The 25,301-nt window shown below is 37.4% G+C and overlaps 1 protein-coding gene across 1 annotated transcript in view; it reads right to left on the bottom strand.

Annotated features, from left to right (window-relative positions):
* LAMA2 (laminin subunit alpha 2) overlaps nucleotides 1-25,301 on the bottom strand; it is a 270,298-nt gene that overhangs the window by 26,066 nt on the left and 218,931 nt on the right. The window contains exons 42-51 of the mRNA XM_027880560.1: nucleotides 23,443-23,625; nucleotides 20,901-21,055; nucleotides 19,191-19,334; nucleotides 18,145-18,278; nucleotides 10,879-11,038; nucleotides 8,360-8,484; nucleotides 6,219-6,381; nucleotides 4,124-4,268; nucleotides 2,233-2,371; nucleotides 567-578 (exon numbers count right to left, since the gene is read on the bottom strand). Coding sequence (XP_027736361.1) covers nucleotides 567-578; nucleotides 2,233-2,371; nucleotides 4,124-4,268; nucleotides 6,219-6,381; nucleotides 8,360-8,484; nucleotides 10,879-11,038; nucleotides 18,145-18,278; nucleotides 19,191-19,334; nucleotides 20,901-21,055; nucleotides 23,443-23,625 — 1,360 coding nt within the window. The remainder of the gene's footprint in view (nucleotides 1-566; nucleotides 579-2,232; nucleotides 2,372-4,123; nucleotides 4,269-6,218; nucleotides 6,382-8,359; nucleotides 8,485-10,878; nucleotides 11,039-18,144; nucleotides 18,279-19,190; nucleotides 19,335-20,900; nucleotides 21,056-23,442; nucleotides 23,626-25,301) is intronic.

Raw genomic sequence — 25,301 nt, 5'->3', positions numbered from 1 at the left:
TAAGTTCAGTTCTAATCTGAGCATATCAAAGAAAAAATAATACAAACAGCTGCAAACTGAAAACGCAGTCAGAAATCCCCTCTCTTCTGCTCCTCCTCCTGTTCTTAAACTGAGAAGTGGCAAATTTCACAAAAATCTGCACCCTGCTTTCATACTCTCCTCAGTAATCACTTAACAGCCTCCAAGCACAGTGCTCCTCGCCTCACATGGGTTTACACTGCTCTTACAGCCTGGAAGTCGGAGCCAAACCAATACAGCTAGCTGGCCGTAGCTTTGCTTCCGAGGCATTCCGCTGTTGCAAACAAACACAGCTGAAGTAAGCAGCTGCACGAAGAAAATAGAAGTTGCTTGCGTAGGTGTGTGCAGAGCGTGTAACATGACAGTGCTAAGCACTTGGGAGCAGCTTTGCTAGTTGCGGCAGGAGCAGCTCACTGAACTAAGAGCCTTAGCGTAACAGCTGCTATAAATACTGCCCACACGCTGCTGCTGCGCTGCTGCCTGTGCTTTCAAGCTGCACTTACTACACACATGCAAGTAAGTCATGCAAGTAATCTGATTATTTTTACCTTGCTTTCACACTGGGGTGAGAAAGAAAAACAAAAGAAGAAAACAACAAAATAATTAATTGTAGCAAATGATAATTCTTGCATTGCTGCTTTGTGATGCTTATTAGCAAAGTTCAAACATTTCACAGTGAAACAGATATTCATAATTTACAAACAACATATAACAATCAACAGGTTTACTCTGCAAAAAACTGTCTTAAAATGTTATATACCGAAGGGCTTTTATAATTTGTTACTATACTTGGCTGTGAGTAAAAGCAAACCATGTAAAAGAATTTGGCAGAACTGACATGACCTGATAATTACAAAGTCACGGATACCTCAGCGTCTATTGTTTGCAGTAGCTCAGCTTTGCCCTAATCCTCCTTTCACTACTTTTGATTCTAATTTACCATAACATTCATCTTGCCTCAGTCACTGATGAATCATAGCTGTAGGCAAAATGGTTACCACAGGTCCAAGTAGCTGTGGTACACTGATTTTTTAAGCAACCACAAAGGAAGTGGAAGATAATTGCTCTAGACATTTTGTTATGCACTGGTGTGATTTCACAATTACATAATACAGTGTTATATTTCATGAGTGAAATAGATCTTAGATCTTTTTATTGCTGGGTGATGTGACATCAGAGGTCAGTTATTATCCTAATAAATTAACAAATACGTCCATTCTTTTTGTTACAGAACAGTCAGTGGACTAATCACAACAGTTCCTTGTGCACAAGACCACTTCAAGGCTGTCATTATGCCATGTAGTTAAAGCTGACACAGATTAATGGCCTTGTTTCTGTGTTGCTCATTGGTTCATGGTAGCACAGAATTGCCTTGTTCTTGTCATCGCAAAACTGCTGAATATTCATTTAAACTTTATTACATGGCTTTAAATAGACCAAAAAACTTACTTAAAGTCACTGTATTCAAGTATCTGCTGTCTCATTTTTTTAGTTCACTGAAGTTGAGGTTAAAGATTATGAATAACACCATGCAAAATTTAAAAAATAAATACTGGAAATTTTATTTGTGTAAGAAATTCAGGATCAGACTTCTCAAGGGAAAAGGTTGCCATACTCCATTCTACGTACATTAAATATATCAAGAATATTTTATCATATATTTTAAGTCCTGAATATAGGAGGAATTTTATCTAAGGAGTCCAGGAACCTAAGTCTACAAATATTTTTAAATGATATCTGAACAAAATATTTTAATGCATATTTAAAGTATACTGACACTGGTTATGCAAAAGCAGGGATACTCATTTAACAGTAATTCCACGAGGAGTAATTCAATTTTTCTACTCATGCACAAGGCAAACACTTGACCTTAATTTTGTTGAGGCATAGAGCAATTTTATAAGTCTGCAGTGACAAATTCTATTAATCAGATAAAAAAAACCTAAAAAGTCAGCTACATCATGATTCTTGCACAGTATCACAAAGATGTACTGCACTGCTACTGTTATTTCTGTTGTATTTACATAAGGTGAGCTGTGTGAAATACACTGAAATACACAACATATGCAAATAAAGCATCATCTGCTGTGGCAATTTGTATTGGGAAATCACCACTCGTTGCAAGCGAACTTGAGAAATAAATACGGAGAATAAGATTACAGTGTATTTACATTCCCTTAGCAAAGGTGAAGAAATTTGTTTGAGCCACGTTACCTTAGGTTTCTCAGGGTTGGCAACCCCCCAAAATATATTTTCTCATGCGCTTTTAAGTTGAGTCCGAAGTGGCTGCCTGTAGAAGCTGTTGCTATGGTCTCTTCTTCATTGGTGTCTATGTCTACAATTGATACGTTGGCTAAAAGAAATTTCAGATTAGTTTCAAAATATTAGACATGAACAATGATGTCATAATGTAAGAAAGCAACAGAGAAATATTTGGAGGGTTAGCAACTGAGGGGAGAGGCAAGGAGGGCTGTATCTTGCAATTGAGATATTGGATTTCCACATCGTCAATTATGGGCAGGGGAAGAGACCTGCACTTTTCTCTGTTTCCATAACAACCTGAATAACTACAGCAATTCTGTATGCTTTATTTTTATATATTCTCTAAACCTGTTCCAATTTGGTGTCTTCGTTGTGTCACTGGGGTTTCGAGCTAACACTTCAGGACAAAGTCAAGACAAAAGAGATCATTTTATGCCTAATTTGTGATCTCAGTCTAAAGATTGCCACTTGAACAGGATTTTTTAGTGTAAAAGTTGGTTAAGCATTGTCATTATGTGCCTTAGAGATTAGTGATCAGTCACTCTAAACCATTTTCACACCCAAAGCAGTCAGTTGCTGTCATGTCTAATTCAGTCTGGAGTCAGTGATGCGCTACATACAACAATCTTATTTAAGTGCTTGTTCCGTGTATATTTTTATGTATGGATTAATACATAACATAAAGTTCAGTAAAAGAGATGAGATTCAGTGAAAAATGCTGAGCAGTCCCCAAGGAAGATAGGGATGTTCTACCACAGGGATGAAAAGGAAAGACTCCTTCCCTTCTTCCTTGAGAATTGAATGTGGGAGAGACTTTGAATGCTATTAATAAATTATAATTATGTAACATTGTATTTTATCTTAATATCTCCTGAGTTAAATATGAACTAATATAACTGGTTAGCAATAAAGCATTCCTTCTCTAAAGGCACAGCAAGTCTGGAAGTGAGAGCTCTAAATTATTTTGGCCCCTGTCTCAGCTCCCAAATCTACTTCAGCCAAATGACAAGGGAGAGGGACTGTGTTTGAGGTGTAAAGGCCTGGAAGAGAGCTGGAAGTGCAGGGGGCAGAGGAGGAGGAGTGTGTTCAGGGGCTCATGGTGACCCTGAAGATTCAGAATGCAGTAAGACTTCACAATATAAAGGCACAGAATATGTCACAGTTGTCATAAATAAAATTAATTTGTCTCAGGTAAGATTCTATCAGCCCTATAATTAGATTATAAACAAACAAAAAACCAGGTTTGCCAGCACTGGTAGCCAGCATTCTTTGTGATCTTATCAAATGCCACCACTTCTCATTTTGCACCAGTAAACTGGTTAAAGAATCAGTACAATTTCTGGAGGTGTTCCCAGTTGTTTATCTGCAGACTCAGATAGTGGAACCCACATATGATTAGGGAATATAAAATAGTTGTTGTGTTCATCTACTGAGATAGTGTACTATCAGTAATAAAGTCATTGCTTTTTTTTAAGTGCTGTAGTATATTCTAAGCATGAGAAGACTGTACAGCATGAAAGCTATTGCTATTCTAACAGGAATTACACTGGTGTGTTTCGTGATTTGGAACAACATCAGGGAACTGATGAAAAGGTGGTTGTTTTGGGTTTTTTTTCCCACCCAAAAGAATTTTAGAATGCAATTTATGTAATTATATAAAAGAATTATGCCTGAAAATAGGCTACCTGTCCATAAAGACCCATTTGATCTGTAATCTAAATATAAGAAGTTGCTAAATCATTAGAACTTTTTCATTCCCACAACATCTTCCCTGTGATTAGGTGGTTAGCTGTCCTGTACAGGTAACTGGGAAAGTCATGGTGTTGGCAACACAGAAACTTACCTTGCTTTTGAATTCTTGACAGGGTAAAAGATTTCCACTTGCCATCATTATGATTTTGGTTGCTGATAACAGAAGCTGTACCTGAACCCAGATCGTAGCTGACTTTTATACGCCCACCACTCAGTTCTACACTCATGAAATCCTTCTGTTAATGAAAAGGATTAGATGCACAACAATGACTTTTGTTCATTTTGGTTAGAAGCATATGACATTAAATAAACACTTTCTAGTTCTTGGTGACATCAATCAGACAACTTTTTTCAAGCTTTAAAAATAAAAATAATAAAATTTACTGCCCAGGACTCTAATATACAAAACTTTGATGCAAACAAGTTCCTTTCACCCCTTTTATTCTCTTCTGGATTGCTAATTTAGTTGGACTTTTGCTAAAAACTTAACGGGATTTTTGATGGGATGTCTGCACTTCTATTTTCTTGGATTGAAGACAGAAATAGCCATTATAAGTACCTGTAAATAATACTCTGCTTTGAAGATACCTCTTTACTATAGTTGGTGTATTTTCTACATACCTCAGCTACACTTAAACTTGCAAAGCAGAAAACAGGAATAGCAAAGATGGCAAAATGGGCACATTTTACCAGGGTTCCCAGGGAAAAATCTGTACTAATGAAGCAACAGAAAGCTATGAACTCTCTTATTTTCATCAACCACTGACACCAGTATCTAAGCAGGAACTGGCGATGGCTGACTGGACCAACGATATAAGTTCCAGTATCTACGGAAAAGGAGCTGGCAGGATACAAAGAGCAAAACAAATAGCCAGGGAATTGGACAGCATGAAAGGCATGAAGTAAGTAATGGTGGAACTGCGACCCAGAATGTGAATGTACTAGAGAAGCTTTAATTATAATTTTGCTTATGGCCAGTTCCACCTTTTCTCAGAGTAAAATTTAACAAACTCAGTATTCTAGGTGCTTAGGCAAGTCTACCCACGCATCACTAGAAAGAGCATCCTCAAAGTTTTTATACAGTGGGACAGTATCTTAGGAGACAAATTGTGTCGGGGTCCAGTTGCCTTCCAGCTCCCAGTGTTATTCAGACATTCAAGTAAATAATTTTTTGTAGAAAACTAAATAAATTAATAATAATGATACAAAAGCATTTAAAATAATTACATTAATTGTACTTCCAATATTCAATTATAAAAGTTAATTAGAAAAACTACATAAATAATTCATTATCATAATAAAATGGCAGCTTTTCCTTTAGTCAGTCAGGAGGAGCATCCTCCTCCTTGATAATTCTTTCCAAAATACAGGAATCTGAAATAAGACTGATTTAGACAAACACGTTTTTTGTAAAATAGTGACTACTCAGTAACTCTTCAAGACATTATTGAGAACTTCTGTACCTAATTTCTGGCCCATATGAAAGGGCTGAGGAAAGGATTCTGTTCCCAATCAGTCATGCAAGTCAATCTGGATCAGAGATGCTCTGAAGATGGTTATTCAGAACTGGACAGATGTCTTTATAAATAATTTCTCCCTATTGTCCACACACAGTTGATACTGTGTGTGAATGAAAACCTTGAGCAACTTCATAACTAATGCTTCTATTCTCTATTTCAGGTCTAAAAGGCCCCATTTGCAGACCTTGTAAAAATACGATCACCACTGCATTCTGTTTATTGCACTATTCAATTCCTTTTTAATGCCACTCCAATTAAACATAAACTTCTTCTTTATATCAGTAGGAGTTCTATATTCTCCCTGCCCTAACACTACGATATTTTAAACTATGAGTATACAACCACAACTGAAAGTTTGCACAGATTAACATTCGAAATAAATAAAAATTAATTAATAATTTCAGAAAAGTTGGAATTCCCCTCAGCCTAACATAATGCTCCACAGCCTGTAAACACTAGGTAGTCAACCTCCACACTCTAACATTGTCTTCACTTGGACAGCAGTGAAGCATCATACCAGGCAATATCATATCAAGAGAGTGGTACAGTAAAATACTAATTTATAATACTACTAATTACAATTGTTTTCATAATCTGATGAATTCGGCCACTGCAAAGATGGCACGAAACCTGTAAGGAGTGTAAAGGTTAGCTGGTTGTTCTTACCAAGTCATCAGTAGCAAGATACATAAGCAGGGCATTTGATGAGAAGGTCCTGAATTTGAACATGACTGTGGAAATATTGGGGTTCCAGCGGATTGGGCGGCTCACCATGGCATAGCCATCACCATCGAACTGGACCGTCCCTTCACCATCTGCCACCTGTGGGCTGAAAGGGGCAAAACCAAACATTTTCCTTTGCCTTGTGAGGTTAAAAGAAAAAGTGGGGGGCTAGGGGAGGGTGGGGACACCTCTTGGGAGCCTTCCTGAACTTGGTTTGATTTCCTATCAAACCCCTGTTCTGACAAGTGAAGCTGTAAAGTCAGCTCATCAGCTGTGCAACACAAAAACACAACTGTGAGAAAGACAGAAGAGAAATATGTCGCATACATCTATCTCACAGTCTGTAATGACTCATTTTGCACTCCTCAATGTAAAACAGGATTAAATACTCTTTCATCTTCTAATAAATCTTGGTTTCATTATTCTTACTTATAATACAACTTCTGGAGGGTCCAAGAATTAAACCCCTGGAAACTGTGATTCTCTATTTACCCACAAATTACAAACCTCACAATCAATCCCTCCATCATTTTTGACATTCTTGTCATTACAAAACAGGAAAGATCAGGCCTTGAATTTGGTTGGTATGATTTTAAGACAGACTTTTTGTCCATTTCTGTCACACAGATCAGACAGCTGCAAGAAAGCAAGCTTTTGATTTAATCACAAACAACTGAATTTGAATACAGGACCTACATGTGAAATATTGGCCAGGAGCATGCTTCCCATTTGGCTTGGAACACATGCAAGGGTCTTGAATGTAGTTCTCTTCCCTTCCATAGCTGCATGTAACAGTTTTGCAATTAAACTTTGCAGGAGAATAGGACTCTTTATGGTACTGGAACAATGGGTTAAGGTAAAATAAAGCTTGTAATTCACTTTTCTATGAATCTTCAATATAGTATTCTTTTTTCAATCTCTCTCTTGACCACTCCCACTCCAAGCAAGCAGACTTAAACTATTACTAATGAATTAGAAAATTAAATTTAGACGGAGTTGCACTTAAAGGTTTAGGCATTTCCACTAGGACTTGCTTGAAACTGTAATGCGTATACCCACCATCACACTCCTTAAAATTCTGCCTGACTGTCCAGGGCCTACAATTGTAGCCAAGGAAATCCTCTGGAACTTCCAAAATTGCTTCAGTTCATGACTGGAATTTCCAACACTTTCAAACAGCTAAGCCTTAGCAGGACATAAAATTAGGCTGCTAGTTTGAAAAATCATGTACTCTTAACTTCCCTGACTGGGTCTACAACTATTTTACCTAACATTAAGACTGCCAAATTCACTACAAACAGGAATATTTAAGAGAATAGCAATGATTTCATGCAGTGGGTCACTGTGAATACGTGAGAGACTTGAGTCTGTCCTTTTTGTATGGTAATTCCCAGGTCTGGACTGTGCTGTAGTATCAGGTGGTGCCTCTGTATAAGGGTCCTCAGCTTTTGAAGCTGAGACATGACACAGCAAAGTGTTTGAGATAAGTTTGGTCGGAAAGAGAAATGAAGATCACAGCTCCCTAAGCAAAAGGCTGCATGTGGAAAGGAATTAACTTGTTTGAAAATTCCCAAACAGAGTTCTAAGCCTATAAATTTGAATCCTGGTCCTGTCTGGATGGGCCATTTACCCTACTTGCAACTACAGGGTCACAGACAGGGACAGGATTTCCCATGCTATTTTGAGAATGGAAACACCTTTCTGTTGTGGAGGTCTCTGCTTTCTACACTGTGAAAGCCACCTTGAGGCACTTGACTCTTCTTCAAGCTGTGTAAGAGGTCCAGGCACCCACAACACAGCTGTCCATGAGCCAGACTCAATCCCACTATGGTTCTCATGCTCTCTCACGCTTTGATTAATCCTGGTTACTGGTTGTGAGGAGTCTTTCCATCATAGCACTGCTACACCAGTCTTATACCATCAGTGTTATTTCTTATAACACACCGAACACACTTGGTGTAATTGCAACCTAACTTCTCTTGCATACAGACTGGACCTTGATGGCTGCTGTGGAAATTCCTGATGCTTACCACCAAATGTAATGACAGGTTTCCAAAGAAGACAAAACCCAGTGTTTTACCTACCTGACAGCACACCCTTTGCAGTCGCCTTCAATATCCCTGAAATTCCAGAGTCCTATGGGTTTGCTGTCTAGAAAGGTTTCACCCATGCAGCCAGTGAAGGTGGTGACTCTCACAGCATCTGACTTCTGCAACAGAAAACGAAAACCTCCTTAGAATTCAAAGTGATCTGCTGTGTCTGAAAACATAACTGGTATGAAAATCACAAATACCATAAGATGCTTCATAATATTTTAAATATCAAGAGTAGTATCTAATCTTAGAAGCCCTCCTATAAAACAACTGATCAGTGAAAATGTGAAAAAAAGAAAGGATGGTATAGATTTGAGACTCTGGGTAAGGCCTAGGCAGAACAATTCGCGGAGAACAAGGAGGTGCTCTGGGTTCCACCATCAGTTTTCCTGGCTATTCCAAGAGCTGCCTGCTCTCACCTGCTCAAGGTCTATCTGGGTTTTCATTTAAGACTTCATAGAAAGGACTATGAGGAATCTTGCTCGCAATACAATAAGCAAAGCGTTTCTGTTGTACTTAATGCTCAAAACCTGGGAAATTGAGCAGACTGTCCATGGTAAAAGACTAACTCTGAACTCAGCTGTTACACCCGTAAGGTTCATGCTGAATTTTGGATACAGAAAAAAGTACAGGTGGCAAAGCAATTAAAACCCATGCTGCATCAGAACTCATTAAGTTAGAGTCATGCACATACATGCTCATTAGATCATAACATGGTACCATGACGAAGGTGGTAATATTTGAAAGTACACAGAGTACTCAGATCAAAATTCTCTTTCTAAAAATACCTTGTTTCATTTAAATTTCACTTCATCAATATGAGTTGATTAAAAATCTATACACTTAGCTGTTTGAGATAGACAAGCACCTGCTGTTTTCCATACAGCAATTACAAATATTAAGATCTTGCAAGAGAACATGGAGAAGTGCAATTTGAAAATATTCAAGGAAAAGTATGACTTAAAAGACTTAATGTGCTACTGATATTTCCCAGGGTAATTGGAAGGGTTTTAATTAGCAACAAGTATGAACTTAATGTCACTTCTGAGAAATCCATGACATCTAAGTATCATAGTTATCTACTCAAGTCAGATGAAAGATGTTTTTAAAAACTGAAAATGAACCTTCATTTTGAATGCACGGTAAAGATGCATGTAAAAAAGGAATGTGGACAAAACCATAGGACAAATTTAAAGCACTCCAAATCACAATAATATGAAAAAGCAGATTCAAAGAATTAAGCTATACCAGTGATCTTGATTAAATGTCCACAGAGCTTTATGGTTTCAGAAAAGTCTCAGTTAAGGTCTTCATTTTTTAAGTCTGACAGCAGTACCACATGATGACAGAAATTCCCCAAAACATGAAGTTATAATTTATCTTTTAATTCACACGCTATATTTCAACAAAACAAATCTGGTAGTGTTTAAAACCCTAAACTGCAAATATACCAGTCATATCAGACTTACAATAGACTGCTTTCCTACCTCTGCCCTTGTCCTTATTTACCTGGAAGAAAAAAGAATTCAGGAAGGTTTTCCTGACTAGGATGAAAAAAATACTTGGAGAACTTAATGAGGCTGAAAACAGCTGCTCTGACATCAGAGTTTTGCATTTCAATTTTTTGTATACTGTGTTATTTTAACCCTTGAGAACATATACAAACTTTACAGTAAAAAAAATTCTTTGAGTTCATTCTTTGGGAAAGTCTAAATTTTAGCTTTTTTTTTAATGGTAAAATATTGACCAGGAAAAAAATAGTCAATGTAAATTGTTTTGTAGTGAATGCCACTGGAAAATAAGTGCTAGTTAGCTTTTATTGGAGAAAAATTTTTTAAAAGATTTCCATACATTCTATTTGGCATAAATCTTCTATTCACTTTCTTTAAATTTAGCAAGGTAGAAGAAGTCACTAGAAAAATGAATTGGCAAAACCAAGAGAAAATAAATCAGGGGTCTGATGAAGGTAGCAGTTTAGAAGAGGGGTAGTACAAGGGAGGAAACTGGAACAAAAATTAAGAAAATAAAGCAGAAACACCAGAAGTAGACTGCAAAGGAGGAAGTGATACTATGGATACATGATGAAGAAAAAACCCCAAATGCAAAGGAAAATATACTGTTAAATTGTTAGGAGTCCAGAAATGTATGGAAACAGATTTTAATTCCTGTCACAATGATACTGAAAGCCTGTCAGAGCAACAGTATGACCAAGGTAAAGCATCCAGCTAAACAGCAGGAATTAGTTGCTTGGGCTAAATGCTGCATTAATACAGTCAGCCATAGGACCTCTAATTAGAAGTTATCAGCACGGGCAGTGAAATCTCAGATCTGTGCACCCAGTTTTATGCAAATCCCAATAATCTTTCAAGAGTGTGGGTGTACTACTTGCTATAAAAGCACCTACTACAATGATGTCAGCGTATTAAAACTTACTATTTCTAGTTTAAGAAATAGCAAAATTTGTCCACATAAGCAGCCAGTTAATACACTAGCACCAGACAAGATGTTACCTTGATTTTTTCAGTTAAACCACCAACAAACAGCACGGCATTGACATCTACATCCAGAATGGTATATCCAGGTGGAGAGACAGCACTGAATGTGGCTGGCACAATGCTGGCTTTAGGACCATCTAGAGCTCGCACTGATATTGTGCCATTTTTCCCAGTCCTAGAGATTTAAAAACAATAATATAAGCATAAAAAGTCAGTAGTTACACCAAACAGAGGAAAAGTCCATTTTATACGGCACCTTTTAAAAGAAGCAAGAATTACTGACCTGATTATACTTCATTTTGATACAAATGAACAGACTAATATGCCTGCATAAGTTAAAGACATGATCTCAGAATCAGATTTTTTTTTCTCACCTGAATGTCCTTTTTGAACAAAATTCACTATACACATGAAATGGATTTTGACTAAAACAAAGAAATTGTATTTTTTAAATTACTGTGATGAAATTAGTGTTAAGCAATTGTTTCTTGACATAAAAAATGTTGCAGGCAAGGTTCCAAATGAAATTTCTGAATTTCGTAAGGTGTATTATATTATATTTGAACTGAAGTGAATGATCCTGTGATAAAGTACTTGAGTTTCCTTCACTGTGATGCACAGAGTTTGCATTTTCTGCAGTGGAGCTCTCTGGTTGCTTATCACACAGGCACAAACCCCATTATGATTAAGAACATTCCCGCATTGTCCTCTATGAATCACATCAAATATTGATGGTAACAAGAACAGACTTTGCCATTTGTTAACAGTTTCTGCATCAGTTTGTTTTCTACTTCTTAGGTTATATTAATGTAGTAACTGGCACAGAAAGAGTTTCCTGACATGTATTTACAACAGAAGGAATAGAATGTGGAAAGGTGATTCCTCCTAGTTTTTCTGATGTATAGAAAGGTATTTCAAAGGAAACTTGAATAAGTTTGAATCCTTTGCAATAATTTGCTTAATATTACTTTAGCTTACAGCAGTATTGACAGTAGCTTTTCACAGAAAGGTGAGTACTTAACAGAAGTAAGTTATTAGGCACTGTTAGTCACACCACAAATGAGTGTTTCATCCCAAACAGATGGATCATAATCAACACCCATAATTTATGGGGCCATAATATGACTGTAGAAATAAGCATAGAGTATGACCTAAATCTTGTCATGAAGTATTTAGTACATTTAGTAATGTGGTAAAGGGAGATGAGGCAGAGGGACATCAAATACTGTGGATTTATAGATAACTTTGTAAATTGCTACTTTACCTCATTTTTAACAGGATGCTGGATTTCCCATGATGACTATCATGTTGATTTGGAAATTCCTAACATGCATGCCTGATCTTGAAATCTAACTAGCACTGATACACACAGCATGGATGCCTTTGGAACTTTGCTAACTTACACGTTTCATACTTAATGTAGAAAAGTACCATTTAAAATAAACCCCTCCCTTTTCCATAACATAGTACAAAGAGGGTATGCCTATCAAGAATAAGTCTTCTTAGATTATATGTGATATTTTACTGGCTACCCAATTAGACTCTAAAAATTAATCAGTGCCTGTTCTCAAGCAAGACAAAATGGAGATTTTTCTCAGAAAACAAATTTTATATCTATATTTGTGAAAAAAGTTTCTAGGTAAAGAAAGATGACTAAATAGAGGTCATAAAATGCACCAAAAATTTCCATATATAGCTTTTCTAGATGAAAAGTTACATGCCCATCAAGAAACTGCCAAGTCACAATCAGAAAGGTAAAGAAAATTCCTTTGGTTTTCTAAAATCCTGAACTATGTTGCATGCAAAGATTCAAAATTCCTTTTTGCCTAATTAGAAAACAAAAAAAAACCCAAAACCAAAACACACATGACTGGCTTGGGATGCTGAAATAAGAAGCAATCTATAAGTTAAATAAAGCTTTACTTCAAGAACGTACATGTAGAGCACAGCAAGGAAAACTACATAACTTAGGCTACTGAATAAGCTAAACGAAGACACTGCTATCCTGCACTTAGGGAATTCCTTGATTTAGAATAGAGAGTGATAAGATCTGCAAACCTCCTTTTCACCAGCCTAAACGACCCCAGCTCCCTCAATGCTCCTCACAGAACTTATGTTCCAGACCCTTTACCAGCTCAACTGCCCTTCTCTGGACACACTCCAGCATCTCAATGTCTTTCTTGCAGTGAGAAGCCCAGAATGGAACCCGGGATTTGAGGTGTGGCCTCAGCAGTGCTGGGTACAGGGGGATGATCACTTTGATTATCCTCTCGGTCACACTATTGCTAATACAGGCCAGGATGTCATTGGCCTTCATGGCCACGTGAGCACACTGCTGGCTCACGTTCAGCCATAGTTGACCCACATCCCCAGGTCCTCCTCCAAGGGGCAGCTTTCCAGCCACTCTGCCCCCAGCCTGTGGTGCTGACTGGAGTTGTTATGACCAAGTGCAGGACCTGGCACTTGGCCGCAGCCCATCAATCCAGCCCGTTCAGATCCCTTTGCAGTGCCTTCCTGCCCTCCAGCAGATCAACACTCTCACCCAAATTGTTGTCATCTAAAAACTGACTGAGGGTGCCTGTGATCCCCTTGTCCAGGTCGTTGATGAAGATTTTAAGTAGAACTGACTCCAACAGGGATCCCTGGGGAACACCACTTGTGACCGGTCATCAGCTGGATGTAATTCCACTCATCATCAGTCTCTGGACTCAGCCATCCACATAGTTTTTTAACCAGCAAGCAGCGCACCTGCCCAAGCGCTGTACAGCCAGTTTCTCCAGGAGAACACTGTGGGAAACAGTGTCAAAGGCTTTACTAAAGTCTAGGTAGACAACATCCAGAGCTTTTCCCTTATCCACTAAGTGGGTCACCTTTTCATAGCGGAGATCAGGTTGGTCAAGCAGGACCTGTCTTTGGTAAACCCACGCTGGTTGGGCCTGATCTCCTGGTTGTCCTATGCATGCCGTGTGATTGCTCTCAAGAAGATCTGCCCTAAGACCTTCCCCAGCACCAAGGTCAGACTGACAGCCCTGGTATCTCCTGAATCCTTTTTCTGACCCTTCTTATAGATGGGTGTCACATTTACCAACTTTCAGTCACTTGGGATGTCCCCGGCTGAACAGGATTTCTGGTAAATGATTGAAAGTGGCCTGGTGAGATCTTCTGCCAGCTCCCTCAGTTGTCTTGGGTGAATCCCATTCCCATGGACTTGCATGCATCTAAGTTGCAACTGGTTTATTACAGAAGGTTTATTGATGTGAAGTCCTTTAAAGGATAAAAGTTCTCAATGTAATAACTGTCAAAAGACTAAAAGTTGATAAGAACTATTTTAAAACTGCAAAAATCTGATGCTTTCTGAAAGAAAGTTACTGGCAGTTCCAGTCTATATTGTGCTGAAATCACGATTCCAGTTTAAAAACATTCGAGTGCAATAATGCAAAAGTCACTGAGCAGACTGACACATTTTAGGATGTCTAATAATTCACAAATAGTACGGATGTCTTTCATCTTCAAACAGACTGAAATGCTAACAATGGAATCTCTTCCATAAATAATTCTCTCTTATTTATGGAGGACAATGGAGCTTAAAGAAAGATCCTGCCTAACTTGACAGCAAAAAGACGTTTCTATCCTGTGCATGACAAGTCATCAGGTTAGAAGATACTGTTCTAGTGATATTCAGTCCTGTAAAACTGGAGGATTACAGAAGATGTACCAGCACTGTGTGGCTGATATGTGAAAAGGCACTGATTAGAGCACTAAATTGGGAGGAGCTGTTGACTCCCTCAAGGGCAGGGAGGCCCTGCAGAGAGACTTCAACAAATCAGAGAGGTGGGCAATCACCAACCATATGAAGTTTAACAAGGGCAAGTTTCTGGACCTGGGCCAGGGCAATCCTGGTTGTTTGTACAGGGTGGAGAACAAGAGGCTGGAGAGCAGCACTGTGGAAAGGGACCTGATAGTCCTTGTCAGTGACAAGTTGAATAGGAGTCAGCAGTGCCCTGGCAGCCAGGAGGGCAAAGCATCACCAGCTGGTGGAGGGAGGGGATTGTCCCGCTCTGCTCTGCACTGGGGCAGCCTCACCTTGAATATTGTGTGCAGTTTTGGGCACCACACTACAAAAAAGACATTAAGCTACTAGAGAGCACACAAAGAAGGGCCACAAGGGTGGTGAAGTATGGAGGGGAAGCCGTAGGAAGAGCAGCTGAGGTCACTTGGTCTGTTTGGCCTGGAGAAGAGGAGAATAAGGGGAGACCTCATTGCAGTCTTCAACAATCTCATGACGGGAAGTGGAGGAGCAGGTACAGATCTCTTCACTCTTGTGACCAGTGACAGGACTTGAGGCAATGGCATAAAGCTGAGTCAGGGGAGGTTTAGGCCAGATATCAGGGAAAAGTTTTTTTACCCAGAGGGTGGTTGAGTACTGGAACAGGTTCTCCAGGGAAGTGGTCACAGCACCAAGTCTCTGAGTTCAAGAAGTGTTTGGACAGTGCTTTCAGGCACATAGAGCGATTCTGGGGGTGACTTCATGATCCTTGTGGGTCCCTTCCAACTCAGCATATTCTATGATTCCATGAAAAATTTATGCTAAGTCATACATGCAGTGTTTGCTCTTTAGGAGATGCACGAGGTAAATGAGATGACTTTTGCAAGTAATTAACATTAGATTACAAAATACCATGTAGAGAACCTCTGCTCTTTGACCCCTTGAAAGCACAGAAAAACCTCACTGAGAAACATGGCTTAAAAATGCTACAGTAGTTTAAGAGTGAATTCTTACTGAGCTACAGTGGGTGTGTCTACAGTGAACTTGTGATTCAAGCATCCTTTGTCCTCAAAGGAAGGGCACTTAAACTCTGTCATTAACAGTCAAAACAATGGTAATACTTAAATCACAGTTGATTAAAATCACAACTAATCAGGTTCTGCTCCTAATTGAGGCCTGCTGAAGTCAAGCGACATTGCTTCACTGATCTAGTGAGTCTCAAAAATATTCTCTCATCCATTTGACTGTCTCACAAAATTGACATTATCTGCATGTTGTAAATCTGCTTTAAATCATTTTGTCACATACTGTTATGCCAGATTTTCCTTTGTTGATTGAAACTTTGATTGATTGCAGTTCTTGATGCCAATTAGATTTGCTTCTGTAAGCAGGGAACTCTGTAAGTGACATTTGTTAAGCTCCTGTACCATCAAAGTATAGGGAATTCCTTTAGAAATTCCTATAGGAATAAATAAACATTACTTCAATTCCATTAAAAAGAATTCAAAATATTTCCTTTCTAACCTCTGCATTTACAATAAAATGCAAAGGTTAAGTGTGCTTTAAATAAAAAGGTGATGAAAATTAAAAGTGTCCCTGGAAAACAGATGCAGTTATTGTCAATTTAGTCTTAAATAACTGGAAATTTTGGTGCAGGCATCAACTGAACACCTCTGAACATTTCTCAACAATGAGATTTTTCATATTTAGATTTCATTCAGAATGCTGAGTGACCTTAAGAATTTCCCAACCTCTGTGCCACCACATCTTTTATTTTAGGCCCTTTGGGATCCTTGGTTAAGAACTATCAACCTATGGTGGGTTTAACACTGTATCATTAATATTGTTAATGCTTGCCACCACTGAAAACTATGGCAAAATTCAGCTAGGCCAAAATTTCATCTTATGTCCAGATTCTAAACACATGCCCTGCTCCAGCTGTTCAGGCAGTTACGTCAGGCTGAAAAAGTGTGTGTCTGGAACTGAGCAGAAATCAAGAGAAAATGTGTGAGGGAAAGAAATAAGTAAAACTCTTCAACAGCTTATGAAGGGAGTTAGAGAAAAGCTATGAAATGGACTAAAATATTCAAAGTTGAAGACTCTTCTGTAGGGTACATTCTGTGAAGCTTGCCTTAAGAATGCAAAATCAGTTCCAAGCTCATCATCTTAATCCCACAAATCCAACTAATGCCTCTGCAATGTAATTCTCCCAAACACTGCTCCGTACTTTTGATTTGTGCAGCTGTAATCATTCTAAATAGCTGATCCAGCACTTTGTTCAAAACTAATGGCAAGCACACCCTATATATCCGGAACAACCAGCTAATAGGTAATGGGCTTTTGTAGGATGCATGAATTTTACCCGTGCCCTGGCTCTGTATTCTGCTGAAGCAGCTTTCTTGTAAATGAAAGCCTGGCATTACTGTGTCATGAAACTGCTTTAGTATGCATAATATGAACTGGTGAAGATTTCAACAATTTGTATTGTACCCCAGTTTGTCTTTTCCTAGCAATAAGGTTTCATTAAGCCAGCTTCTGGAGATGGTGCTGTAATTTTATTTAATTCTCTGCTCTGAATGGCTGATTTCTGTGATTTCACTAAATTATTTAAACTGGATGCCATTTCCTCCTCTGAGAGCTATGCATGTACCAGAATGAGAGTGCTTTGTTTTCTTTCTTCTTCATTCTCTCATTTTTCTGACTATATTGCCTGTACTATGTTTAGCACTATGTGAAATTAACTGTAATGATGCAGGACAAATTACTCAGCTTTCTATCAAATTGCAATACGAATGATGTTATTTAAATTAGTAAGATCTGTTCAAGATAAAGGCTATAAAGTTATGCAATCCTTATGCTGTAATTACTACACCATATGTCATGCGTTTGGTATTTGAGTGGAAAATATAAGCTTCAAATAACAAATTTGGAATTTGAATATTTACATATCTATATTTCTAAAGTTCAAAATCATTACAGAATGGATCTCAAATTACAGAATGTATTTTACTTTCCAGAATGTTTCCTCCTTCAATTTTGATAAACTGTATCTTTTTAAAATATCTCCAGTTTGATGAGACATTTTGCCTATGGAAATGGCATTTTGAGTTCAGAATCAAGACACTGCTGTATGACAGACCACTCATATGCAGTACTATCTCAACACCAGAAATTCAGAAAAGATGCTCCTCTTTAAAACTCAAGGAGAAAAGCACAGTATTTATCTGTTTGAGTGCCAAAACCTGTAACTGATTTTAAAAGGAAGCTAGTTGAAGAAGAGAATTGATGGACTGAGAGGTAAATAGAATGGAATATAAGCAGTCATAGATTGTTGGTTCTAGAGGGGAACCATGTGGTTAAAATAAATTCTTGACACAAAACAATCTACATTTCCGTAGTAATTGTAGTGTATACACTTTTGGTACTAATGGATGTAGGTTCAAAACCTTTCATTAAAATAGACCAGAGTTTCTCATAATAGCCATTTTCTCTCAACTCTTGAAATATATACTTACCTAGAGGCTTCAATTCGGTACCAAAACCCATCATCAATGGTCAAATCTGGATATTCAACCCGTCCAACTCCAGATCCCACATCCCACAGGAAGCTCACCTTGCCTTTGCGCATCTCTATGGCCAAGAAGTCAGTCTACATGTAAAACAGAAAAACAAAGTCAATCTCATACTTTAATTAAGGAAGTTTTCCAGAAACCTTCACATTTCAGAAGTTCTAATGAGGCATGCGAAACCCACATACAGACACTAGATTATGAACATTAATTCTCACAGTGATCTAAAATGGGACTCTTTTTCCTGCTTTCTTTGGTTCAAACAAGGAATCTTAAGCCAAACATGGCAAATGATTTCTCTCAGTGATGAGTCTGGCAGTCATTTACTGATTTCTTTCTCTCTTGCAGAGACAGTCTCTGAGACTGCCAGACTTATATAAATGTTAAAATTTTAGCCCTCAGGAGAGGGATTTAACTCAGAAAAACATTGTTGAAAAATCTCTTGGAGAGCAGAAAGATGTTGGGATACATGATGACATCTAGCCTTTTCATTTTGTATTATGCAAATAAAATACATAGTTGAAAAGGTTGGTAACAGAGTATTTTTTCCATTTACTGAATTATTTTTGGTCATTCTAGAAGTTTATCTCCTATAGGCCTCATGGAAAACTGAATCAGCCACCATTAATATGCTTGAAATTGTAGTCTTGACTTAAAATTACAACAAATAGGAGCTTTGACAGATTCAATATGATTAGCTACTTCTTTCCCCAGGGAAAACCCACAACCAACTCCAAAATTACTCTCGCTACACCAAGAATTTTAAAGCTCTAATGTAGTTCATGTACGAGCCTGCTATTTCATATTTAGTTAAAATAAAGATATATGTAAAAAATTTGCTGGTCATATATTAGAAGTTTCTATATTAATACCGAAGACGGAATATGTCTAGATTATCTTAGACCCTCTACTACTGCCTTGAAGCCTCTGTATTTGTCAGTAGTCTGATTTGATCGAGCAACTCTGACATGAAAAGCAGGAGACAGACTCACAAACTTGACACTTCCAAGGTAAAAAAGCAGATTGTCAGCAACCACAGTCTTCACATTGACAATGATGGTGTTGTATGTTCCCTTCTTTATTTCTGGTCTATATGTGCGAATACAATTGCCTCCAGAGGATACGGACACTTTGATCTTCAAAAAAAAGCATAGCAGAAAGAATTCAGTTCACTGCTTATTATTCCAGAATTAACTATAGATGCTTCCAACTAATTATAAAAATATACTTTTCTTTTTCTTCACATTTTTTTTTGTTACATGTACCAAGGAGTTGCTTGGGTACGCAGAGGAGGTAGGAATGGAATTTTCTTTCTGGAATTGTTTATTAAAAGGAAATAAAGGCTTTTCTGGCAATCAAATTTGAAATGCAAACTGTATAGACTAAAAATAGCTAGAAGATATACTGGTCTAACGCAAGCAGCAGTGGAATTCTAGCAGCAGAGATAGTCTGTAAGTGGAATATACAGTCAGGAAAATAAGCAGCATTCCTAAAGGAATCACAGCATATTGCTATTGGGTAGTAAGCATGATCCATTTTTCTCATATAATATCTTTAATTATACTCATTTCAGACACTTTTTCCCATTTATTTTTAAACCAACAGTTGTGTCTATCACTGCTTTTACATAGTCCATAATGAAGTTGGCATTCGTAACTCAGTTTTATTTTCACAACTGAGTGACATATGCGTTTGGATACACGTACTAGTTTCCTCAGGCTCTGAGCACAGATAAAAACAGTTTACTGTTTGCTTTCATAATGCCAGTACAGACATAATGACAGTACAATGGTATTTCAGTCCCAGCTAGGCATGTTCATGCATTAGAGGAAATGTACATAATAGTATCACCTTATGCTTAGGGCAATCTTTGGTAAAAAGGAGATCCACTATAGCACCAAATTCACAATTTCTCTATCATAGAAATGCTGAGCAGTTAATTACTTCAAAGCCTTACTGTAGCCTGTCTTTCTATGGAATACACTTCTTTCACATTATCCTATTATTCTGTAGATTACTTTTTCAACTATTTTTCAACCATTTTTTAAGAAGATTTCTTAAGTACTGACTTCAAGACTTTTTTTTCCTTTGCCATTTAGTTCACAAGCTGAATAACCTCACTATTAACCAGCTGATCCTCAAGTTGATAGCATTACTGAGTCAGGGGCATGGACTCCTAACTCCCTAAATGGACTAGAAATATATTCTTAACTCAAGTTTGAGTCTTCAGCACTGCTACAGGACAAAGAAAAATAAAATTACAGGAAAAGCAAATGTACTTAACAATTTCAGTGAATTTGAGATGTTGTCATTCTTGAGTAATATAAGTTCTATGAAATAAAATGTGGGGCTTAATATCAGTGCTGAAACATAAAAATACATTTTTGTTTTCATCAAAAAAAAGAAATTATACTGTGACCTCTCTGCTGTACTATCATCTACAATACTTAAATAATAACCTTTTCAGATACATTCCTACAGATGTTATTAATTTAAGAAGTGCAGGTTTGAAATGAAGAAACAAGACACAGAATAAAAATCAGCAGAATATTATCTTTTTATCTGAGAAATTATACTCCATTATTTTCTCTCTTTATTCTGTTTAGAGTTAGGAAGGGTTTACACTGTGGAAAAGAAATAAAAAAGTGGAAAATAAAATCCCATCAATACTCAAAAGGTCATTTTTTTGAGAAAGGACTTACCGAATTGGCTTGCTTCCGAGCTTGGTTTATCAGCTCTTTTATCTGAGAAATGTTTTTCCCTAAGTTATCCTGAAGTTCTTTGATTGGCTTGATTTTATCTAACAGCCGATCTGCTTCCTTTTCTAAGGTTTTAATACTGGAATCTGCATCAGCAACTTCATAAAAAAGAACACGGCAGAGTTTTAGAGAATAGCATCAGGGACTAATTAGACATTGCAAAAATAAAATCCCAGAAAATTCTGCATACACAGTGCTCAGGTGATGGTATATGCTACTATGAGGTACACACACACACCAGGAAGCTACCTGAACAGAATAAGATAATTTCAGAATATTTAGAATCAAGCTAAAACAGCAAAAGTAGCAAAAGCAGGGGCTAAAGCAGGATTTTGAAGATGTAACTACGCTTCAGGTCAGGATGATACTAATGGAAAACATTTCCTGTAGCAAAATACAGAAAGCAAAATACAAAGCTTTCCTTTTTTTTTTTTTTTTTTTTTTAAACTCCAATTTTGAAGAAAAATGCTAGATTAATAAAAGCTGGTTAGTTTCCATTGGTAATTTCTGAAACAGGGTTAAAATTAATTTGAAATTAATTCTTGAACTAAATATAATGGGCACAAATAGAAAATGCTTTATTCTGGTCACAAGCTTCAGATTCTGTATGTGTACTGAAAGCAGATTTAAAAACAGTGTCAGTAAACTGCAGATGTTCTTTTTTTTAGGTGCGCTTAATAATTCTACAAGGATATTTTTGCCTCTTTTTTTCTTTAAGCTTCAAATTACTTTTTTGCCTCTCAACACAAAGCTAGCAAATAATGCCCTCTTTTTGACAATTCATCAGCAGATCTAAGGGTGGCAACACTTGGCTAGAATGAGGGTATGAGCTTTTGTGGATGACACTGAAAGGGAAAAACGCACATTTACCAAAGAAATGTGTATTACATGAAAATAATAGTAATAACTATAAAAGTAATGCTTAGATAAAGCAGAAAAAGTTGCATATCTAGTTTTTGGATCATCACCCAAACACTCTTACCAAAACTACAAGATGCTTCTTAAGGTTTCACCTAAGGTAAGCTAGCTGCCAAGTAAGTAACTTTATCTCAAAGCTTTCAAAAAGTGACTATTTAGCTCTTTCAGTGAATGTGAAACATAGAGCACCATGCAGATGCTTCAGTGGCAAGCAGTGAAACATCATTTACTGGAAAATGCACACTATAAGCTGCAAGTAAGAAAAACGTACGTACAGATTTCTGCAGGCAAGATACGGAGACAAAGAAAAGAGAAAAAACAGAAGACAACGTAAGAGAATATTTTGAAGATCTAAACAGACACGTAAAGTAAAATAAGGGACGAGTCTAAAACAAACTTTTTACCGATTATACTTTGCACATCTACAAAATAAGAATTCTGGTCCTGAATTTTAGACATAGAAGAAAGGCTACGTCTGCTTCATCAGGTAGTCATGAGTGTCAACATATTCACTTTATAAATCTGGAATGGTTTACTCTACATTACTTTAATCTCATTCTGTAATCTGCATATCCATTAACAGTTGAAGAATGGTAGAAGTGTACTTCTGGAGAACATCTTCCAGTTAAGCTTTATCTGACGTGAAAAAGTTTGGAAGTGTTAAAACCATTGTTCAATGCAAACAAAATAATGGTGACTGGAGGCAATCAGGAGATTGTAGAGCATCAATTGGAAGAGGATATTTGTCCATAGAATGAGAATGAAAACCTCCTAAACTGCATATTTTAGGTGCCAGGCTTCATCAAGCTGACAACAAGCTGGGGAGCCCACGGTATCCAAGAAATTAGTCCTTCAGTAATTTTCTATAGACATTCTGGTTTTGTGGTCAGCCCTGACTGTATGCTCTATAGGATAGGGTCTAACAATCTACTATAAAATTTGTTGTAATTTAGAATTAATTTGTTATCCTTCTTAACCAAAGTGAAAATGCTGAAGCAATTATCACATTTAATAACAGAAACCATGGTGGGGGGGGGGGGGAAATAAACAAAATCCCATTCCAAAAATCTCCTTGCTTTCTTTCTCCCTAAGCATCTTCAGTGTTCTACTGAAAACAGTAACATTTAAGAAAGAAGTCACGCATTTCTCCAAGGACTGATTATCCTATTGACTGAAGACAGGTATAGTGTAGGGTATATTGCTTGAATCAGGTGGCGAATTGCTAGTCAGAATTTTTGATTATTCACCTCTTAAATACTTTAAAAGTAGTCTGTGGAACAAATCTATCCTTTACATTTTCATCCTGCTGACATTAGCTTTTCTTTCAACTACTAGCATTGGTATTTAAGATTTAAAATTCTTTTCACAGAATCACAAAATTGTTAAATTTGGTCCTTTTTCATATATATTTCCAGAATATAGAAGTGATAGAGATTCCCTTTATCCCAGCATACTGTAGTAATGCTATATGAGTGCAATTCTGGAGTATCTCTGTTTCAATTTGAGATATGAAACAAAAACCACAAACTGAAAAAAACCAAGACCAAACAACTCAAAAAGATCTTACTGTTCTTGATAGGATCCTTCACAACAGCATTTGTTTTGGCCACATCGTCTGTAAGTTTACTGTAGTTGTTTTTCAAGCCCAGGAGATTCTGATTGAGATCTTTAATTTGGGCCAGGATGTCATTTGCAGTACTGTTGGCTTGTCTTGCTTTGTCCTTGGCTGCCTGTACCTTTACAGCTGTATCTGTAGATAAAAAAGGATAATGAAATGATAAGTACAGAAGTTTCTTCCACATATCTTAAGAATAAAGTTGGGTAAAAGTTGTACCATCTTAAACTGTGTTATGTTCTTTGAGACTTCCTATTTCGCACAGAGTAAGACATTATTACTTGTAAACATTGATTGCTGAATCTGGCCCTTTATGTCTTTTTTGGGACATCAAATGCATGTGAAGAAGAAAAAAGGCTCCAGCCTAATTTGTATGCAAAGGAAAACTGTTGTCATGCTGGGAATACTGCACATGATGAGCCAGTAGCACAGGTTGTGTTTGGCTAGGGAGTACAGATTTTCTAAATTCCCATAGATGTGAGGAAGTGAGCACACAGAAAATGTGGTGGACACTTCAGTTTGCAAGGGAACTGATGTGAACTCCCACCCTATTACCGCACCACAGTGGAGTCATGGAACCTGCAGGAACCTGTTTTGCAATGTGCTTCCTATGAAACTGTTCTTGGAGTTGCTTTGCCCTCATGCTCTCCAAGGTATACTCTTGTCCCTTAGTCATATAAAAATTTCAGCGTGCAGCTCAGAAGTTTGGATAACTCTGAAACAATCATATAGAGGTAGTGCCACTTATATTGACTTGGGTTTCCTGTGGTAGTCTGTGAAGTTACATTGTATTGCAGTAGTGGGGAAGGCACAGGATGTTGTGATTTCACTCAATTTCTAAGAGACCTGATAAGAGTTTGTTTATACCAACATTTGCATGAAACAGATCACATATTCCTGATTCTGTTACTGTGTGAAGACATGGGAAACACAGACATTTTCTCCATTCCAATGGATCAACAGCATAGGTTTCCAAATGGTCTCCTAGGTAGGTGATTCTCCTTCTGTAGAAGATCTGATGCCATCAAGCCTGTGGCCTGGGGAACATGTAATGCTTCTGTATGTTATAGAAAATTGATAGGTTTGTCCTGCATACTGGAGAGTCTTGTGAACCTTATTACTTTTCTTATTATATACCCATGCTCCAAGCAACTCAACCCTTATTTCTGAAGTTTTGGCTCTGAAAAGCCCCCCAAATATAATAGCACCTCAGAAATACAACTGAATTTTCATAAACCACTGTCATTGCCAGTCCTGCCAAGTGAAAGAAAAGAGAGCTCTGATTGTCGTTTTTCACTTCCTTTTTTCATCATATTTAAGTAATTCCTTTTGGGATCATTATTAGAGGTCATACACCTTTCTGGTTGACTGAAAGTTGGAGTTACTGTGTCACTTCCCCCGCTGGTGACACAAAATATTTTCAGCCATGCTTTCAATTATGCCATCCCTACACATGTGGGTCCTTGTCCCAGATGTGATCTACCTGTCTATCCCATTTGGAATCTTTCTGCTTTTATTTGACTATTAGTATAGCATGGACACATGAATTATTAGTTTAAGCCATTGTCCTTTCTTGAATCCTTGAACAAGATTTATCACAGGGTCATTTCTTCTCCCTTCCTCATTGACTATTGTCCTGTTGGACAAATAATTTACTGCATTTTTTTATCCATGCCATTTATTTGCTCTGAATTTCATTCTTAATACATATCAGCTTGTTTTGATGAGTGTCCTTGTCCCAAGAACAGGCACCCTGTAACTCTAATCTGCCAAGAGTTTAATGCATTGCTAATGATTGCAGATTTCATATT

The sequence above is a fragment of the Empidonax traillii genome, unplaced genomic scaffold, assembly GCF_003031625.1.
Source record: "Empidonax traillii isolate 1590-97213 ecotype Southwest subspecies unplaced genomic scaffold, ASM303162v1 scaffold72:size2462915, whole genome shotgun sequence".
In the NCBI taxonomy this organism is placed as follows: Eukaryota; Metazoa; Chordata; class Aves; order Passeriformes; family Tyrannidae; genus Empidonax; species Empidonax traillii.
Note: the sequence above shows the minus strand (reverse complement) of the source record. Positions and strands in the feature narration are given on the sequence as shown.